At 42.2% G+C, this 20076-nt stretch overlaps 1 protein-coding gene across 6 annotated transcripts in view; it reads left to right on the forward strand.

Moving 5' to 3' along the window:
• The window catches only part of WT1 (WT1 transcription factor), a 48232-nt gene that overhangs the window by 12716 nt on the left and 15440 nt on the right, over positions 1-20076 (forward strand). For 4 of the 6 annotated variants that reach the window (XM_032167996.2, XM_032167997.2, XM_032168000.2 and 1 more), the window contains exons 4-5: positions 5268-5345; positions 6382-6432. In XM_032167996.2, coding sequence (XP_032023887.1) covers positions 5268-5345; positions 6382-6432 — 129 coding nt within the window. The remainder of the gene's footprint in view (positions 1-5267; positions 5346-6381; positions 6433-20076) is intronic. The other 2 variants (XM_032167998.2, XM_032168001.1) reach the window with 1 other exon arrangement.

Raw genomic sequence — 20076 nt, forward strand, 5'->3', positions numbered from 1 at the left:
TGTTGATGATTCACAAATGGTGACATTGACAGTGGAGCCTGTTACAAGTAGATTATTTTTCATATGAGAGAAACTTCCTTAGCAGCCATAGAGTTTCTGGGAAATCTTGGGTTCCACAACTCAGTGGGAAGTGCCGATCCACCACTTGGGTTGGCCTTCAACATAGACATAAATCAGATGACAGCCCATGCCCAAGAAAATAAAATTGTAATTAATAATGCCTCTTTTCACTTGTGTACCTATGTACATTGTACACTGTCTTTTCCCTTAGTACAAAATCAATATTTGTTTCCTGCATTGGAATGTCCTCAGTCTCATTCAAGGATGGTCTCCTATTTCCCACAGTTGTGAAAGAAGTCAGTTATCCATTAGTTTTACCCGTAGCTTTCAATAGAAAGTTCTTAGTGGTTTGGGACAGCGTTTTCCCTGAAGGCCATTATCAGAAGCAGACGAGCATTGTCTTAAAGTTCTAACACAGAAGGCAGAAGGTGGAAGGTTTGAAATGGCTTCCAGGGTGATGGGCAATGTTATCAAAGCCACAAGCTTGAATTAAACTCGTCTCCAGGGAGGAGGAAAAATCTAGTTCCAAATATTCCTGTAACTTTTGTGCTGACCAAGTGTTTATTAATAGAAATGGAATCCCCAGTGGGTTTTTCTTTGGTTAGCTGGTGAGCTTCAGAGAAATTACAATACCAAGAGAGTGACTGTGAAATAATTATTCATCATGGCCTGCTGGGCAGAAATTTCTAGGCAGGCAGGCTGCAAGGCACCTCAAAGGGAGGAGCACAGGAAAAGGGTGTGTGGAAGTCTGGCTGCAACCTCTGTTAAGTTATTAGGTAGAGGTACACCCACAGAGGCCTTTCTGTTGGTGTGGGGCACAGTTATTGCTGAAAAAGCTGGAAACATGAATTCTAATCACAGATGCCAGTTATGTCTACTTTGAGCCTTTTTATTTTTTATCCTCTGGGGACAGCTCTTTACTTCTTCCAAGTTGTTACCTGGCCAGCCAGCAACTACGTGGCAGAGGTGACCCTAATCTCAGCCAGGGTAGTTGGTTCTATTCCCTTGATGACACGAATTATTCTGCTGAATATAATAAACAGACTTAAAGATGAAAATGTGCTTGAATCACACATGCATTTGAAGAGTGGAGGAGTTCTCGTCTAGATAATAGCTGAGGCTTTTTTTCTTCCTTTCTTTTTGTGCAGAGGTCGAGAACTTAATAATACTGCAGTTCAGGCCAAAACAAACTCTATATGATCTACTACTGATTTCCTTTTCAGCTCTCCCTTTTTGCTGGGACTAACTTCCTTTTATTTTACTCCAACTTGCATTAATCCCAGTTATAGAAGTTTCTTTCCTCTTTCCCTTGCCTCCAACTTCAAACATTCTTACATAGGAAACAAGTGACTTAAAAAAAATCTACTTAAAAAATATAAAGGACACCATGACTTTTGGAATACATTTTGGCAGCCTGCAATTTGAAAGTTCACTTCCGAACAGGCAGAGTTAGACGGTTGGAGCTGAAATGCCTACGTGACCACAGTGGTCGCTGTAAGCCAAACCACCTGCTTATCTGATCTCCTCTGGGAATGAGGTGGTGGCACCTACAGTGGTTATTGAGTAATTAGATGCTTCATTTGCCAGAGGCTCTATATTCTTTGAACGAAGCTGCCTCTTTCCATGGGCTTCCATGATGAGAGCTGGGTGTTGAGCGATTGCCCAAAGAGATCAGAGCCTGAGCATGCTTGGGCCCAGTATTTTTAGCTCCAGTTCACATTTTTGTCCTCTCCCCAGCAGCCGTTATTGTCATTGCTGTCATTGACTTCCATTTGAAAGGCCGTGCCAGCCAGGCCCACTGACTGAGCAGCTGAGGAGCCCCAGCCAGCAAAAGGCAGGATGTGGTTAAAACTGTGCTCTGATCCTATCTCTGGCCTCAGGAAACCTATTAGTAGCTTGGGGATTTTCTGAAAGTCCTTTTCTCCCATACATCCTCCCCACCTTCTCTCCTCTTCTGGGAGGTTGCAGGCTAAGCTTTCAGGACAGCTAGAATGGCAAAGGGGGCTTCTATTGGGATCTTGGCACACTGTCCTTAGTGAGCTGAAGAGGACGCATGGGGCATCTTGCAGCATCGTCATTCTCTAGAGACTGAGTAGGTCACGTTGCTCCCTTGAGTATATTCTCTTTCACCTCCAGACTCTTGTCTGTATTATTGTTATCATTATTATTACATAAATGGTAATGAGAGGGTGAGGCTCAGGATGCCTTCACAGGGGCAGGGCAGAGTGAGGGTGGGGGCACCAGGCATGGCAGCACTGGGCATCTCTCTGTGCCTCAACCCTCATCTAATAAATGGGGACTCAGAATTACATCTGCCTCACAAAGTTGTGAGCAGTATTGAGAATGTGTGAAAGTGCTGTGCAAAATTTGGTAGGTTAGAACAAATTAAAGTAATTAAAGTATATTATCTGTATCATCTTCAAAGGGCCATTGAGGGCATTACCTTCTATGGGCCTCACAACATTCCTGTACAGTTAGACTGATGGAGATTAATATTCCCATTTAACAGACGAGAAAACTGAGGGGCAGGGAGCTGAACTGATGTGCTCAATGTCCCAAAACTTACAGAACATCACTGTCCAATAGAAACATAACACAAGCCATACATGTAATTTGAAATTTGCTAGTAACCACATTCAAAAAATAAGAAGCTGTGAAATTAATTTTTCAAATAGCGTATTTGACTCAATATAGCAAAAAATCTTATCAATTTAATGTGCAGCATGAGTCACATGTGGCCAGCATATACCATATTAGACAGTACAGTATACACCAGAAAAAATCATATATGTAAGACACAGACCCTGTATTTGAGAAGGTTTGCCTTCTAAGGGCCAAGAAAATGCCATTAAAAATATTGGCCGGGCACGGTGGCTCACGCCTGTAATCTCAGCACTTTGGGAGGCTGAGGCGGGTGGATCACCTGAGGTTAGGAGTTTGAAACCAGCCTGACCAACATGGTGAAACCCCGTCTCTACTAAAAATACAAAAATTAGCCAGGCATGGTGGCAGATGCCTGTAATCCCAGCTACTTGGGAGGCTGAGGCAGGAGAATCGCTTGCGCCTGGGAGACTGAGGTTGCAGTGAACTAAAATAGCACCACAGTGCTCTAGCCTGGGCGACAGAGTGAGACTCCGTCTAACGAAAAAAAATGTATATTTTCTCTTTGGGGTACTTCCTTATAGAGACCTTAGGAATCAACCAGACTGTTCTTTAAGTCTGTGAGAAAATTTCCAACTCATAAAGTTAGATATTTGGGATTCATTCACCCTTCTGCATCAGCATCTGTCACTCATCTTTCTTTCCCAGCTCTCTTGAAAATTATGATTTTCTGAGTTGTGAAAGGATGAAATAATTTCAGAAAGATCCCATATCCCCAAAGGGCCTAGGAAAATTGTCAACTGTGGCTGAGTGATTTTAGTTGGTGAACAATTTTTTAAAAATTAGTGACAAAAATATAGAGCTGCCTGGGGAATACAATGCCTGTTGGCTGAGATTAATGGTAAGATTAATAAATGGATTGCTTGATGAAAAGGCGCAGGAGAACAAAAACCAGTAGAGAGATTGTGGAGGAGGCCGCTTATTAATGAACTGTCAGCCCAAAGAAAGTTCAAGAAACTCTCCTGAGGTAAATGCAGCAGGCTGGCACTTCTAATAAAAGTTGGGGTCCTTCAGGAATTAATTACTCCAGCCTTACAGAAAGAATTTGTGGAATTGCAAAATGCTGTGGCACAGACCAGTACGGGCTGCTGCTACAAATGGGGAAGCTGCAGGAGAAACTCATCATTTTTTTTTCATTGATATGTAGGATATTGTAGTAGCATAATAGCCAGTCAGACACGGGGATGAGTGACGGCGTCCAGATACACACTGACTAATGAAGCGGCACATACTTTGAGTTTGAAGTCACTTCACTTTTCATATGCAAAATTCCCTCCTGGAATCTGATTTCCTCCTTATCCTGTGTACCCACCACTAAGGAGTTCCAAATAATTTTCAGAGTTATTATATGAGAGTCAGATGGACTCTGCCATGATTTATCAAGCTATGCGGAAAGAGAGCACAGAATTCATTTATTCTAAGTTGCTGTAATTTCCCTCTCCACTCCTCAAGTTCCCAGTTATGCTTGGCCTGAAAAAAGCCTTTCTGAATTAAAATTTGGTGTTGCCTCTGCCCAGTGAAGCAGCTTAAAAGAATGCCATGACCAGACAGAGATGGTCCGAGATCTGCAATCTGATACCACACATCGGATATTAAATGCCTCTTATCTTTTTTCATTTCTGCCATGAAGGTAGAGTGAAATTTTTCTTCTGTAAAGTGTTTAGACCAAGAGGTCCCAGACAAACTCTTGGTCTCTTGGGTCTCAAATTTCATAATTAACCGTTTCAATTCAGGCATAAATTTATTCCTGATGGAGCTTGGTAATTTAGGAGATTTCTGGCAATTGATTCATGTGCTGATTTTCTAGGAATGAGATAAATACAGAAGGGACAGAACAGCTTTTGGTTGGCTTACACAGTGGTGTAAAACTTCTTTGGAGTCTTAATGTAAATGATAAGCCATTTCCCTCATAGAATCTTATAGAACTGGGCTCTTTTTTTTTTTTTTTTTTTACATTTGACTTGTACCAGGATTATAAAACATATAGAAAATGATTCCTTCAGCTGTGCATAGAGTTTATCATCATCTTTCTTCTGCTTGTCACATCCTTGCTTTTTAGACCATTTATCACCCATCACTCTTTGACTTTTCAGACCCTCATAATCCACATGATACTTATGCTTTTGATTAAAACAACTTAATGGCCTTTTCACGAATAATTAATCTGCTGTCTTTACTTTCAGCTCCAGGCTTTTAACTTTAATGTTGAGTTATCCAGCCTGTGTTGCCTTTCAAAGTTTCACTCCCCTTAGCCTTTTCCCCTCAAAGGTTTAACACTTCTTTAGAAACTTCAATGGTTGCTATACAAAGGTTTTAAAAAATGCTTCCGAGTTCCTCTCACATCCCTTCTGCTGTGTATGAAGTGTATAACTGTGCAGAGATCAGTGGGATGAAATGAAAATAATTTCAGATTTGCATATTCTGTCATTCTGGAAAATGTGGAGGCTTGCACTTCCAAGAAAAGTTAAAACTCCATTGCTTTTGAAGAAACAATTGTGTAGTATTTTGTGGTTATGTGTTTCTAACTCTGGATGTTTTTCTGACAGTGACAATTTATACCAAATGACCTCCCAGCTTGAATGCATGACCTGGAATCAGATGAACTTAGGAGCCACCTTAAAGGGGTAAGGTTTTCTCTATTCCATTGCCTTTCCACAGTAACTTATACCTGTTTGAACCATTTTAAAGGTGCTTAGAACTTATGAAGAGAGTACAGTTTTAGAAGAAAGGGCAAAGTTCTCTGTGACATTAGAATGCTTTCCTCCTTCCCCTAGTTGGTGAGTTGTGTTCAGTATTAAATTTTCAAAAACATAAATATGGGGTGTTTCTATCTGAAACAAGGAATATTGAGGACACTTATGGTCTTGTTGAATGTTTTATAATTCTTCAAAGGCCATTCAACCTCATTTAATAGTTGTGTTTTACTATGATATCACAGTTGTTAACCATTCCACTATCTTATCAAGAAGTGCTTTGGGTGTGCAAAGTCCAGGATCCAAATTCGCATTTGTGTGATGCAGATCTGAGCAATCCACACTCAGATATGCCCATACCTGATTGCACCAACAGGGTTTTTCTTTCCATACTTGGTAATACAACCATAATAGGGAGAATACAGCCAGGAAACATCAGAAGGAGCTACTCTTTGCACCTAAAAATGAAAAAGAAAAAAAAAAAAGAAGGCAGGTGGGACTTGCTTTCACCATTGAAAGAACTCACTTTTCATTTTCTAACAAGTGTGAAGAGATGGGCAGTAGCTTAGAACACTTGTGAAGTGCCTGCAGCGTGTCAGGTGCCCTTCCAGGTTACCTCATCTTATCTTCCCAACACTCTCATGAGAGCTAAGTACTGCTTGGTTTACAGATGAGTAAACCAAGCTCAGAGGGCTAAGTTACTTCCCAAGTTCACATCCTCCTAAGTGCTAGAGCTGGGATTCCAAGTCCAGATCTGATTCCAAAGCCCAAGCTCTTTGCAGCCTCCAGTGGTGCCTTCCACCCCACCATTGGCCCCAGTGAGACTGGGGACTTAGTTCAGCAGTCTTGATAGCTAGCTTGATGTCTCTGTGTATTGAGGGGCTTTTCATTGGATTCTGGGATCTGGGGGGCTTGCCAGATCCATGCATGCTCCATTCCCCACTCCCCACCTCTTCTTCTCTTCTAGAGTTGCTGCTGGGAGCTCCAGCTCAGTGAAATGGACAGAAGGGCAGAGCAAGTGAGTGGACAATGCGGAGATGGCAAAGCAAATGGTGTAGGCCTTGTTGACTGGCACCTGGGGCAATGCAGGAGTTAGGACTGACGTGGGTAATCAGGGTAGCATTTGGTGGATGGGAAGAATCTCTCTCCCCCACCCCCACCTCTTCTTGCTCATCGTACACATGCTGGGGACAAAATGGAGGGAGTGGCATTTCTCATCAACGTGCCCCTGGAAAACAATTTAAAAAATTATGCAGCATCCTGTTCATTTCTTTGTGAATATTTCACAGAATACTAAGTACTAAATTTGTGGCATTACAACCATAACACCACATGTTCCTGTTAGATCAGTCAAGCCTTTCAGTCTTAACTTACTTGCTTGTTCTTTATTTACCTTTAAATCTCTCAGGGAGAACTTACCTTAAGTGTGAGGCCAGGCTTTGAAAAGACTTGTGTTTTGTTGTTTTTCAAAGTTTGTTTTTATTCCCAAACATTCGCACCTTCCCCAGCCGTATACCCTGCACCTTGGGGCATTTCTGTAGCTGTTTCTTTTTCTTTTCTCTGCTTTAACTCCACAACCAGCCGCCCTCTTTTCTTCTTTCTTGTGTTGGCCCAGTCCTGTTATTTGGTTCATCCTTCAGTAATCGACAGAGTTGTATTTCATCTTCCAAGACTTACTGTTAGGTTCTTCACCTCGCCCCTGCCCCCAAATTTTTCAGCAGTTTTATCCAGATCTCCTCTTCCTCTCTCTGGACCTCAAAGAAAAGGCTTTCTGTTGTTTTAAATTATTTCTCTCCCGTCTTCCATCTGGGGGGCTGCTGACAGTTTTAGCATTCTGTCTTTCTACCTGTTCTCTTTTCTTTTTGAGATGGAGTTTAGCTCTTGTCGACCACGCTGGAGTGCAATGGTGCCATCTTGGCTCACTGCAACCTCCACCTCCTGGGTTCAAGTGATTCTCCTGCCTCGGCCTCCCCAGTAGCTGGGATTACAGGCATGCGCCACCACGCCCGGCTAATTTTGTATTTTTAGTAGAGATGGGGTTTCTCCATGTTGGTCAGTCTGGTGTCAAACTCCTGACCTCAGGTGATCCGCCCACCTCGGCCTCCCGAATTGCTGGGGTTACAGGCGTGAGCCATCGCGCCTGGCTTTTCTACCTGTTCTTGACTCGTCTTAAGTTCCTTGGCTTCTTGGTCCCACCCTTTCTTTCTGGCTCCCTTCCTTTTCTCCTTTCGCCTCTCCTCAGAACTTGATAACCTTCCCCAGGCTAAACAGCAAGGATAGACAGAACATGATTGTGAAGTGAGCAGTACGTTTCTCAAAAACTTCTTCAGGCTGTAATACAGGGGCTTGTTTGTTCAGTTACAAAAATTACAGATAAGGAATTTTGGCATGTATTTGCAGCTGGATCTTTCCATAGTTGAGACAATTTCGATACTTTTTAAGGTCTTTAGACACGTACTGTTAGTCACTTGCTGAGGAGGCAGAAGCTGTATTATAAGGATGAAGCACAAAGTGTGAACAATTTGTTCTGTTCAATCCTGCATAAGAAAAAAATGAGAAGTTTTCATTGGTCTGTTACTTACATCTTGGGAAGGATTTCTGAAATAAAAATGTATTTCTTTTTTTTCTTTTTCTATTTTTTTTTTTTTTTGAAATGGAGTCCCTCTCTGTCACCCAGGCTGGAGTGCAGTGGCACGATCTTGGCTCACTGGAACCTCTGCCTCCTGGGTTCAAGTGATTCTCCTGCCTCAGCCTCCTGAGTAGCTGGGATTACAGGCATCTGCCACCATACCCAGCTAATTTTTGTATTTTTGGTAGAGACACGTTTTTGCCATGTTAACCAGGCTGGTCTCGAACACCTGACCTCAGGCGATCTGCCCCACTTGGCCTCCCAAAGTGCTGAGATGACAGGTATGAACTGCTGCGCCCTGCCTAAAAATGTATTTCTTGGCCTGGCATGGTGGCTCATGCTGATAATCCCAGCACTTTGGGAGGCTGAGGTGGGTGGATCACTTGAGCTCAGGAGTTTGAGATCAGCTTGGACGATGTGGTGAAACACCTTCTCTACAAAAAATACAAAAAAATTAGCCAGACATGGTGGCACATGCCTGTAACCCCAGCTACTTGGAATGCTGAGGTGGGTGGATTGCTTGAGCTTGGGAGGCGGAGGTTGCAGTGAGCCAAGATCAGGCTACTGCATTCCAGCCTGGGCGATAGAGTGAGACCGTTCCACAAAACAAAACAAACAAACAAAATATATACGTATATTTCTCGAATATTAACTTTATTCAGGGAGCTGTTATAAAAAGGGCTAGATGGCCCAACAGATAGTTCCACAAAAGAACAACTGTTTTGCAGAGCAAAAATTACAATTAGCTAATTGCCTACCATCTTCTTTCACACTGTGAATTTATCCCTGTAGAACATACTGTAAATCCACAAGTTTCCGCTTCCATTTTGTGAAGTGGACATTTATCTAAGGATGTATATAAACAGTATTGGGTGCTGTGTGAGGGGCTGTACATGTTTCCTCTTCTGATCTGATCTTACAGTATGCCCAGGACACTATGGCCACATCCATTTTTTTAGCTGAGGAGGTGGAGAGATGAAGCTACCTAACCAAGGTCACATAGTGAGTGAGTGGCAGAGCCATGTTGGAATCAGTTCTGTCTGACTCCAGGACCTGCGCCCTGGATTAGAGCTTCTTAAATGGGTGGAAACCTTCTAGACTGTGACCACAGTTAGAAATACCCTTTATAGTGAGATCCCATATACACACATGTACACACACACACACACACACACACAATAGATTTTCACTGAGCAATACTCTTATGATATGCTGTGCCTGCTGACATTTTCTCTCTATCCCATTTCATTTTTTAAAATGCTGATTGTGATGTACTATATTGATTTTACAACCCACTGATGTGTCATGACCCACAGTTTGCCTCACTTTTAGCGTTCAAACATGGTGACACCTTGGCTGTCTCCTCCAAACTCATGAACAGCCCAGAACTGGATTTTCTACTGTAATTCCAGTAGAAAGTTTGGCCTTTCCCCAGGGGAGACCAATCTGGGTTGGGGTCATTGTTCTCTGTGATACTGGATTTACTTTCTTTTGCCATGGTATGAAAAGTATTAATATGGAGAATACATTTGAGAAAAGATATTCCATGAAGACAAATTCAGACACATAACTTTTTGCGTTCATTCATAACTAGTATCTTGACACTGTTTGAAATCAATGGTAAGAAAAATCACGTGACAAGGTAGATCTATTACAGGAAAACTGGTGATTTGACTCATGTTTTAGAGAAGAAAGATGCAATTTCTGTATCACTCCTAAAAAAGAGGCATTATCAATTTTTTATTAAAAGATCATGTACCTCAGACTAAACCCCACTAAATGCTGGTTCGGGTCTTCTTTCCTTGAAAATGTTTCTTTTTAAAAAAGTGGCTTCACAAAGAATAGGTTTGTTTCCTTGTATCCCAAGCAAGTCCATGGGGATATCTTTCATTAGATGTCAGGGAGCAGTGTTAAAATGGATGGGGATAGGATTTTATAAAGAACATGGGCAGATGAAATGAAAACTTGCTGTGTTAGAGGTGGGATATACTTGTGTGACTGAACCGCTCCTTTCTCCTCCTTCTCCCTTTACTCGTTTTCTAATTTCTGCATACCCACTGGGATCACAGCTACTTTTATGACCTCCAATGGGAGAATGTATTTCAATTTAAGTCAATAAGAAGGTACTTTATGGAAAGAACCACTTTCTTCTCCCTCACCCCCCAAACAAATGAAATTAGATTTTTAAAGTGGGTCCCTGGGAGAAAACGTTGCTGGGGAATCTTTCTGAGTATGAGTCCACCATTTTGAAGCCTTCTATTGATGGTGCCTTGTGTTATCTGCTTTCTATTTCTTTGAAAACATTTTCTGTGTGTTCTCAATGGCTGCTGATTTCTGAACAAGCCTCTCCTACCCTGTTGGCCTCTGTTTTGTCTCTTCTGAAGAAAATATCCTGCAAAATGGAGAAACACATCAACCTTGACTGTGATCCAAGTTATTAAAACAAGGAAGAAGTTATTCTCTGGGGACTCGGGCAGGGGGAGTGGGAAATCGAACACAATAGAAATGTGAAAGGAGTGCTCAGCAAAATGAATGTCCCTTTGCTGGTCCAAGAAGTTCACAGGCTGTTGGGAACATGCAGTATTCAACCTGTGGATGCTTGAGAGGAAAAACAAAAAAGACTCAACAATGAGTGATGTATGGTGAAAACAAAGCTGTGCGTTTCGGTAGGGCCAAGGCTGTCGAATCTGGAGAAAATCCCCGCTAGACATGGTCTCATCCCTGAGAACCTGTGCCAAAAGAGATAGCTGTCTTCTCTGGCTGGGAGCTCCAATACACAGCCCAGCACCTTCCCTCGTGGGCTCGTGAACATAAGGTACCCGTCCAAGAGATTTACTTCTTGGAAATAGATAGCTTGCTTTTAAGTGGCTCCTGGAGGCTGAGATGCAAAGTGAAGGTGGGGAGCCTCAGTTCTGTGAATATCAGCATTCCCGAGCCTACTCCTTCATCTCCACCCCCAGCAACAAGTTATTAATTTTCCCCCGTTTAAACAGTTTCATTTAATGCCGTTTAAAGAGTTTTTTTTTCTTTATTATTGCCTTGCATTGGACTTGGCCTAGGGTCTGTTAACCCTGCCAGCCAGAACGAAGAATGGGACTCCAGGGTTTGATAAAGATGGAGACTCGTGACTTAGCTCTGTGTCCCTCTCACTTAGTGTGGACTGATTCAGAAGCTTCTTTCCTTTGCTTCTCACTTTCCTCCTTCTTCTTTCCCCTCCCTGGCTGCTGGCCTTTTCTATCCTTTTATTTTTGGACACGCATTCGACGAATGTATTGAATTTTTTTATTATATAAGTAATGTGTATAAATTATAGAACAGTTAGAAAATATAACTACACAGAGAAGGAAATTAAAACTCCCCCCAAAAGCCCACATGAAACTGTGATGATAATGATGTTGCACACAATTTTAGACCCTTTCCTGTCCATGCATGTACATTTGTGTCATTTTCTTTCTTACAAAAATGATTGGCTTCAGGTGAGATTCAGTTCAGCAAATGCATATTTATAGGCCATCGCGAAGTTGTCATGATAGCCTTGACTTCTTGAAAATATTCTCAGCCTCTTAAAAAATATTTTTGGGCTCTGAAGACTTATCTCCATACCATGATTCTAACTATTTTATTTCAAAGCAAGGAATTACTTTCATCTTGTGGAGGTGAGGAAAAATGCTAGGTTTGTTTAGATCTGGAGAAGAAAGGAGCTGAATAGGAAAGCTAGGAAAGAAAGGTTGGGATGGAGAAGGGGCCAAGTTGGAAATGAGAAACACAGTGATTGTAGCACAGGGAGGTGAAGTGAGGTTAATGAGGATTGATGAATGCATGTGTGTGTGTGTGTGTGTGTCTGTGTGTGTCTGTGTGTGTGTATTGGAGAGGGAGAGATTACATCAGATGAGTGGAAGATACCTTAATGATCCAAAGCAGTATTTGGACTTCTCCTATCCCTGATCTCTTCTGAGACCCTCTACTCACCATTTATCCTTCTGCCTGTCATCTGCCCAAGAAAAGATCATAACCTCTAAGTAGAAGAACATTGATCTGGAAGCTACACTAATAAAAAGTTATCCAGATAAGTGTTTTCTCTGAAACGAGGAGCTACTGCATATTTTAGTAGGAGTTTTTCTATTAAAAGCGAACCAGTTTATTTATTCTAGCTGTATTTCTGACTCTTCATTTTTAAAACAACAGATGTAGTTCTGTATGCCTAGATGGCGACTTTATCTAAAATGAAAACAGCTATTTTCTCCTTGATTATAAAAGTCACACAGGCTTATCATTTTTTAAAAAATTCAGACAGGACCAAAACATTATAAAGAGAAAAAGAAAATTCATCTGTCTTCTCACCATCCAGAGATAACGGTTTAAAAAAACATTTTGAGGTGTATTTATATCTTTGGAGAAAAAATTCTGGAAACATTTATCAGACTATTAATTGCAGTTACCTCTAAATATATTTGAGGGAAGAGACAAAAGCCTGAAACAGATGGGTTTAAGAGATAAGGAGAGGAGGTAAAGACCATGCTTTCATGGAGTTCTGCTGCAAAAGGGGGCAAAAAAATGGGGTTCTAGCTGACTGGGGAAAGAAGGTCGGGAGAAGGAGTAGTTTTGCTTTAAATTGTTCTGCTTTTATTTAGTTATTTATCTTTAGATAGAAGTATCTGTATGTTTGTCTGCTGATGAGAATGATCAAGAGGAGGAAATAATGGGGCGGGCATGGTGGCTCACACCTGTAATCCCAGCACTTTGGGAGGCCGAGGCAGGTGGATCACTTGAGGTCAGGAGTTTGAGACCAGCCTGGCCAACATGGTGAAACCCCGTCTCTACAGAAATACAAAAATTAGCTGAGCATAGTTGCACACACCTGTAATCCTAGCTGCTCGGGAGGCTGAGGCAAGAGAATTGCTTGAACCCAGGAGGCGGAGGTTGCAGTGAGCTGAGATTGTGCCACTGCACAATTGTGTGGGCAACAGAGCAAGACTCTGTCTCAAAAAAACAAAAATAAAAAAAGAAAAGGAAAAAAGAGGAGGGAAAAAATGGTCAATGGGAGGGGACAGAATCACTGGAACAGTGTCCTTGAAGGAGGTGGGAGAGAAGGGGCTCCATAGATAAGTTGGTGGGGCTGGCTTTAGCTAGAAGCTGGGATAGTTCATCTAGTAACAATATTAATTTATAAGAGTTCCTTCTGTCGGGCTCGGTGGCTCATGCTTGTGATCCCACCACTTTGGAAAGCTGAGGCAGGAATTCAAGACCAGCCTGGTCAATATAGCAAGATCTCATCTCTATAGAAAACAAAAAAATTAAAAAATTAGCTGGGCATGGTGGCACACCTATAGTCCCAGCTACTTGGAAGGCTGAGGTGGGAGGATTGCTTGGGCCCAGAAGTTTGAGGCTGCAATGAGCTATGATGATGCCACTGCACTCCAGCCTGGGCAACAGAGACCATCACTCTAAAAATAATAATAATAAAGAAAAAGTTCTTTGTTTATAAGAGTTATTTTGTTTGTCATATGTAATGAAAATATTTTCTCTGGTTTGTATTTTAATTCTGTTAATGGTTTTTTTCTGTCAGATATTTTTATTTTATGGGAAAAATAGTAAGTTTTTGTCTTATAGTTTCAAGTTTTTGACTTTTGGATCATGCTTAGATTTTTCCCATCCCAAGTGTTTTAAAATATTTAATTATTTCTGGTATTTTTAAAATTTTACTTTTTAAAATAAAGAGATGGAGCATGTCACACTCAAGCAAATAATAAAATAATATTTATGTTGATCTGGGGGCATCTGTGCCAGGTTGCCACCAGCTCTGAATGTGGATAATCCCAGTATCTATTCATTCCCCAAATAAGATCTGATAAGTGCATATGAAAGTGACTTTTGAAATTACTGTGGCTACAGGGAAATTGGATATGCATTGAGTAAAGTGTTAAACCTAAGCATTGTGGCATAACCACTGAGAATTCCTAGGGAATGCTCCTGGATCTTTTGGCCCTAAGTCCCTTAGGGCTGATTAATTCAAGTCCAGCAATCTGTGGTTCATACGAGTACACAGTGAGTACAGTATTTATGCGGAGATTTATTGTTTTGTTGTGTTTTGTTTTATTTGGTAGTTGTCCTCTCCTAATTCTAGCTTATATTATAACAGCCCCCTCCTCCCTTTTCTTCTCAGGCTATTGGTTTATTGGAAATAGCAGGTCAGTTTTCTGGTAGAATATCCTACAATCTGGATTTGGCAGATTGCTTTATCTTACAGTCTTTTAAACTTGGGCCTCTCTCTCCTGTATTTCCTTTTTTCTGTTCTTTCTCTTTCTTCCTCTCTCTCTCTCTCATTCTTTCCCTCCCTCCCTCTGCCTTCCTTCGTTTCTTTTTTTCTTTCTTTCTTTCTTTTTTTTTTTTTGAGACGTAGTCTCCTGTCACCCAGGCTGGAGTGAAATGGCCCAATCTTGGCTCACCACAACCTCCACCTCCTGGGTTCAAGCGATTCTCCTGCTTCAGCCTCCCAAGTAGATGGGACTATAGGCGCGTGCCACCACACCCGGCTAATTTTTTGTATTTTTTAGTAGAGACGGGGTTTTACCATGTTAGCCAGGATGGTCTTGATCTCCTGAACTCAAGGGATCCGCCTGCCTCAGCCTCCCAAAGTGCTAGGATTACAGGCGTGAGCCACTGCGCCCAGCCTTTTTTTTTTTTTTTTTCTGAGATGGAGTCTCACTCTATCGCCAGGCTGGTGCAATCTCGGCTCACCGCAACCTCCGACTCCTGGGTTCAAGCGATTCTCCTGCCTTAGCCCCCAGAATAGCTGGGATTATAGGCAAATGCCACCATGCCCAGCTAATTTTTGTATTTTTAGTAGAGATGGGTTTTCACCATGTTAGCCAGGCTGGCCTCAAGTTCCTGACCTCAAGTGATCCGCCTGCCTCAGCCTCCCAAAGTGCTGGGATTACAGGCATGAACCACCACGCCTGGCCTCCCCTGTGTTTCCTAGAGGCTTGATTCGATTTGGGGTTCTTTTTTTATTTTCTTTTTTCCTTTTTCTTTCTTTCTTTTTTAGGTAAATGTAATTGATGAGTGGCACTGTGTTCAGCCTTTTTTCTTGTGTTTAAACTTTAAGGAAGCATAGTTTCTTAGCACAGATCCTTAAACAAGGGGGTGATGGTTCTCAAGGCTTACAGCGGCATTTATTGTCAACACCGAAAAGAATCAGGCATTTCAGCATCTCACGTATGAGCCCTGAGTATCAAGGGTGGGGAGAGAAGAGGGGTTGATGGGTAAATTCCATGTTTTAGAGACACAAGAGTTTGAATGTCCCCAGGTGCTTCCCTTCAATCTGATTAACTCTGCAGAGGGGAGAAGACAGAGGTGAAGATGGGGGGATGCCTGCCTGGCCAATAACTAGAGGTGGGAGAGAGAAATGACAGGCCGAAGTTCCCCCTTTTTGAATATTCGTATGAATGCTAATTGCCTTCCAAAGGCTCTTTTTCTTTTCTCTCTTTTACTTCTTCTGTTGATAAGGGATTTCAGGGCGGCTCTGGTTTTCCTCATCTGTAAAACCTCAATTCCTTTTTATTAATCTTCATGTGCCTGTGGAATATCAAAGTTAATCATTTCTAAAGAAGCCACTCTTGCAATGTTAAGTGTTTTGTTTTTTGTTTTTCGTTTTTTTGTTTTTTTTTTCCCCAGGCCAAATCTCAGTGTACACGTTTTTGGCGTGAAGAGGGCTCACAATTTGTGTTATATGAGGGACATTTTTCTCTTTTTGCAAACTTTCTAAGGAAAGTGTGTATGCATTTTTTGTTTGTTTGTTTTTGTTTTTGTTTTTGAGACGGAGTCTCGCTCTGTCACGAGGCTGGAGTGCAGTGGTGCGATCTCGGCTCACTGCAAACTCTGTCTCCCGGATTCAAGCGATTCTCTCAACTCAGCCTCCCAAGTAGCTGGGATTACAGGTGCCCACCATCCCACCCAGCTAATTTTTGTATTTTTAGTAGAGATGGGGTTTCACCATGTTGGCCAGGCTGGTCTTGAACTCCTGACCTCAGGTGATCCGCCCACCTCGGTCTCCCAAAGTGCTGGGATTACAAGCATTAGCCACCGCACCCGGCCGTGTTTATGCATTTTAAAGCTGTCTAGGAAAAGCAAATTTTCTCAGGATACATTTTTATGCATCTTAAAGCTGTTTAGGAAAATGTACAGTCCAGGCCATTGCCAGAAGTGAAGTGCCAAAGTGCATGCTCTGCTGATAACTGCTTCTGCTTATTTTCCCAGTTCAATAGAAATAAATTTTTTTTTTTTTTTTTTTTTGGTGGAGGGTAAACATCGTGCTCTGTTGCACATAAGCAGCTATTTCCATCAGTTAGCCTTGTGCTTTCTTTATACCAAAGGTCCCTAACCCCCGGGCCATGGACCGGTAGTGGTCTGTGGCCAGTTAGGAATTGGGCCTTGCAGCAGGAGTGAGTGGCAGGTGAGGTAGCAAAGCTTCATCTGTATTTATAGCCACACCATCCCTCGAATGACTGCCTGAGCTCCACCTTCTGTCAGATCAGTGGCGACATTAGATTCTCATGGCAGTGTGAACCCTATTGCGAACTGCGCATGTGAGGGATCTAGGTTGCACGCTTCTTATAAGAGTCTAACTAATGCCTGATGATCTGAGGTGGAACAATTTCATCCCAAAACCACCCCCTCCCCTACCACACGGTCTGTGCAAAAATGATCTTCCAGAAAACTGGTCCCTGGTGCCAAAAACATTGGGAACCATTGCTTTATACAAAACTACATGTTGTGCCTCCAAGTAGAAGCTGAAGAAGGCTAAAGAGGGAATGTTTCAAACCTGTCCCTTCCCACTCCCTTAACTCTCCTCTACCTTAGTCCTTTCCCTCTACCCCAGTTCACCTTTAAAACCTTCAGCGTGCCTAATTTCATTCATCCCGCTGGAAAAAGCTGGGAGTCATTCAAGTGTCATGATGATAAAAGTGAACTTGTAGGGTGGGGTTAATACCACCAGGATTATCCAGCTCATTTGGAAGGAAGAACAGCACTGACCTGGACTGAAACTCTAGCTCTGCCACTTGCCATCCGACTGTGGGCAAATAATGCAATGTCTCCTTAAACCTCAGTATTCTTTGCTATAAAATTGGGATAATACTATATAAGCAACAGTTTAACACTTATTGAGTGCATACCAAGCACTGTGATTTACTTACCTGACCTATTGCATCAGTCTGATGGGGGAAGTGCTGTTATTTTCATTTTACATGAAGCTGAGGCCAGGGAGGAAGTTATGTCATTTGTGTAAGGTGATGGAACTTAATGAATGACTCCTAGGGTTCTACAGATTGAAAAATATATATATTTATGTATAAGTATATATTCTCTATATATTTATATATTCAACATATATTTTATTATACATTTATGAATATATTATATATAACATATATGTATATTAAAAATATATATATATATTTTTTACAGACACAGTCTTACTCTTGTCACCCAGGCTAGAGTGCAGCGGTGCCATCATGGCTCACTGCAGCCTTGAACTCCTGGGCACAAGTGATCTTCCCACGTTAGCCTCCCAACTAGCTGGGACTATAGGTGCACACCAACATGCTCAGTGTTTTTTTAATTTTAATTTTAATTGTTTTGTAGAGACAGGGTCTTACCATGATATTGCCCAGACTGGTCTGAACTCCTGGGGCTCAAGTGATCCTCTGGCCTCGGCCTCCCAAAAGTGATGAGATTATAGGCGTGAGCCACCCACATGCCCTAAAGACATAAATTTTATTGATCTCAATCACCAGACTCATGAGATGCATACAATAAGTTGCAGATTGGTGGCCCTTGGGCCAGATGTGTGTTTTATTTGACCTGAAAGTGATTCTTTAAAATTTCAATTATTTGCAAGCACTTATAACTCAGGTGCTCTCAAAAAAGTCCAGATTTCCTACTTTTCTTTGAGAATGGAAAGGTATAGCAATGCTGGGTTCACACTGTTTACAGTTATTGGCTGGGGGAGCTGAGTCATGGCTGCCTCTGTTGGTCAGAGGGTGATGTGGCCAGGGTAGCCCTCCCTGTGAGTTCAATGTCATCTCATTCTTTAGGGTCGCCTTTATTTTACTTGTCTTACTTGGCCTCTGTAGGAATATTTGAGTTCATGGCTCTGTTTTAAATTAAAAAGAGTCAAATCCATATTCTTACCAATTTAGCAAACACATAAAATAACTGCCTCCTTATCCAATAACCTGGAAATTCATAGAGAATAACAGAGGTGACCGAAGAGTTGAGACAGATAAATGTCTTAGTTTTCAAGTAGGAAAAATACCCAGTGGATTCTGGAAACCACAGAGTTAGCATGAATTCTTGGAAAAGTTATTAAGCCAGATCTTTGAGAACAAGCTGGGGAGAAAACAGGGATCATTACCAAGGTTGGTTAGTGGTATGCAAGACACGTGCCCAAGTCCGTTTCTTTTTGGGTAGAATTACCAGTCCAATAGTGGAAGTTCGCTAATATAGTGGCTCTTCATTGCAAAAGATATTTGATATTTTTGGTGTCCTTGTGGACAAGGTAGGGGATGATGGGCTAAATGCTTAAATGGATGATTTGTGCTTGGCTGAACAATAAAACCAAAGGAACTGTTGTCTAAAGTATCTTTGTTAAGTTGGAGAGTGGCTTCTAGCACAGAGTGGTCTCTGTGGCAGGACAGGAGAAGCAGTCATATTACCCTGAACCTCCTCTCCCGTGACTTTACCTGCCTGCCCCAGACTCACCGTTCTTTTCTCCACTTGGAACCACAGGCTCATGACACCTTGCTGTCAATTCCTGTGATCTTCCTGACTATCTTGGCCAAGGACTCATAAATCCCTTCTCCCTGTCATTCAGCAGAGTCAATTATCTTATGTCTCAAAAAGAAGTCTACTAGGAAACAAAACAGAAAAACGTGAAAACTGTTTGAAATCTTTTTTTTTTTTTTTTTTTTTTAGACAGAGTCTCGCTCTGTCACCCAGGCTGGAGTGCAATGGCACGATCTCGGCTCACTGCAACTCCGCCTCCCAGGTTCAAGCGATTCTCCTGCCTCAGCCTCCCAAGTAGATAGGATTACAGGCACGTGCCACCATGCCCAACTAATTTTTGTATTTTTGTAGAGATGGGTTTCACCATGGTGGCCAGGCTGGTCTCGATCTCCTGACCTCGTGATCCACCTGCCTCGGCCTCCCAAAGTGCTGGGATTATAGGCGTGAGCCACCACATCCGGCCTCAGTCACTGAGTTTAGAGGATGCAGAGAGGAGCAGAGAGTCTTTGTATTCAAGGCCAAGTTTACAATGGGGCAGAGGAGATACACACAGATGGCTGTAAAATAGTAATATTTGCGGCTGAGCGTGGTGTGGTGGCTCACGCCTGTAATCCCAGCACGTTGGGAGCTGAGGCGGGAGGATCATGAGGTCAGGAGATTAAGACCATCCTGGAACAGGGTGAACACCCCGTCTCTACTAAAACTACAAAAAAATTAGCTGGGTGTGGTGGCGGGTGCCTGCAGTCCCAGCTGCTCAGGAGACTGAGGCAGGAGAACGGCATGAACCTGGGAGGTGGGGGTTGCAGTGAGCTGACTTCGTGCCACTGCACTCCAGCCTGGGTGACAGAGTGAGACTCTTGTCTCAAAAAAAAAAAAAAAAAATTCGCTCAGTTGTTCTCCAGGAGTCAGAAATGAGAAGGCAGATTTCAGCTTGTTTTTAAAGCTCCCTAAAATGGAATGGGCTGTCTTGAAAACTAGTCACCAGTCATGTTGATCAACTGTTGGGCATAAGCTGGAAGAGATTTCTGCTTCGAATGGGTGTTAGTGTAGACGGCCTTTCTAGATCCTTTCTATCTCTGTTAGTCTATGGTTCCCAGACCACCGAGTTGCTTTTTAAAAACTTATTTAGAGAGAATTGTTACCACATCAGATGCCAGTACGTTGTACTTGGTGCTCTGGGCACACTACATTGGGAAGTGTTGAACTGCAGGTTTCCACAATGTGGAATTGCATTGGTGTGGTTGTCTT

The sequence above is a fragment of the Hylobates moloch genome, unplaced genomic scaffold (genome assembly GCF_009828535.3).
Source record: "Hylobates moloch isolate HMO894 unplaced genomic scaffold, HMol_V3 SCAFFOLD_11, whole genome shotgun sequence".
NCBI classification, from domain to species: domain Eukaryota; kingdom Metazoa; phylum Chordata; class Mammalia; order Primates; family Hylobatidae; genus Hylobates; species Hylobates moloch.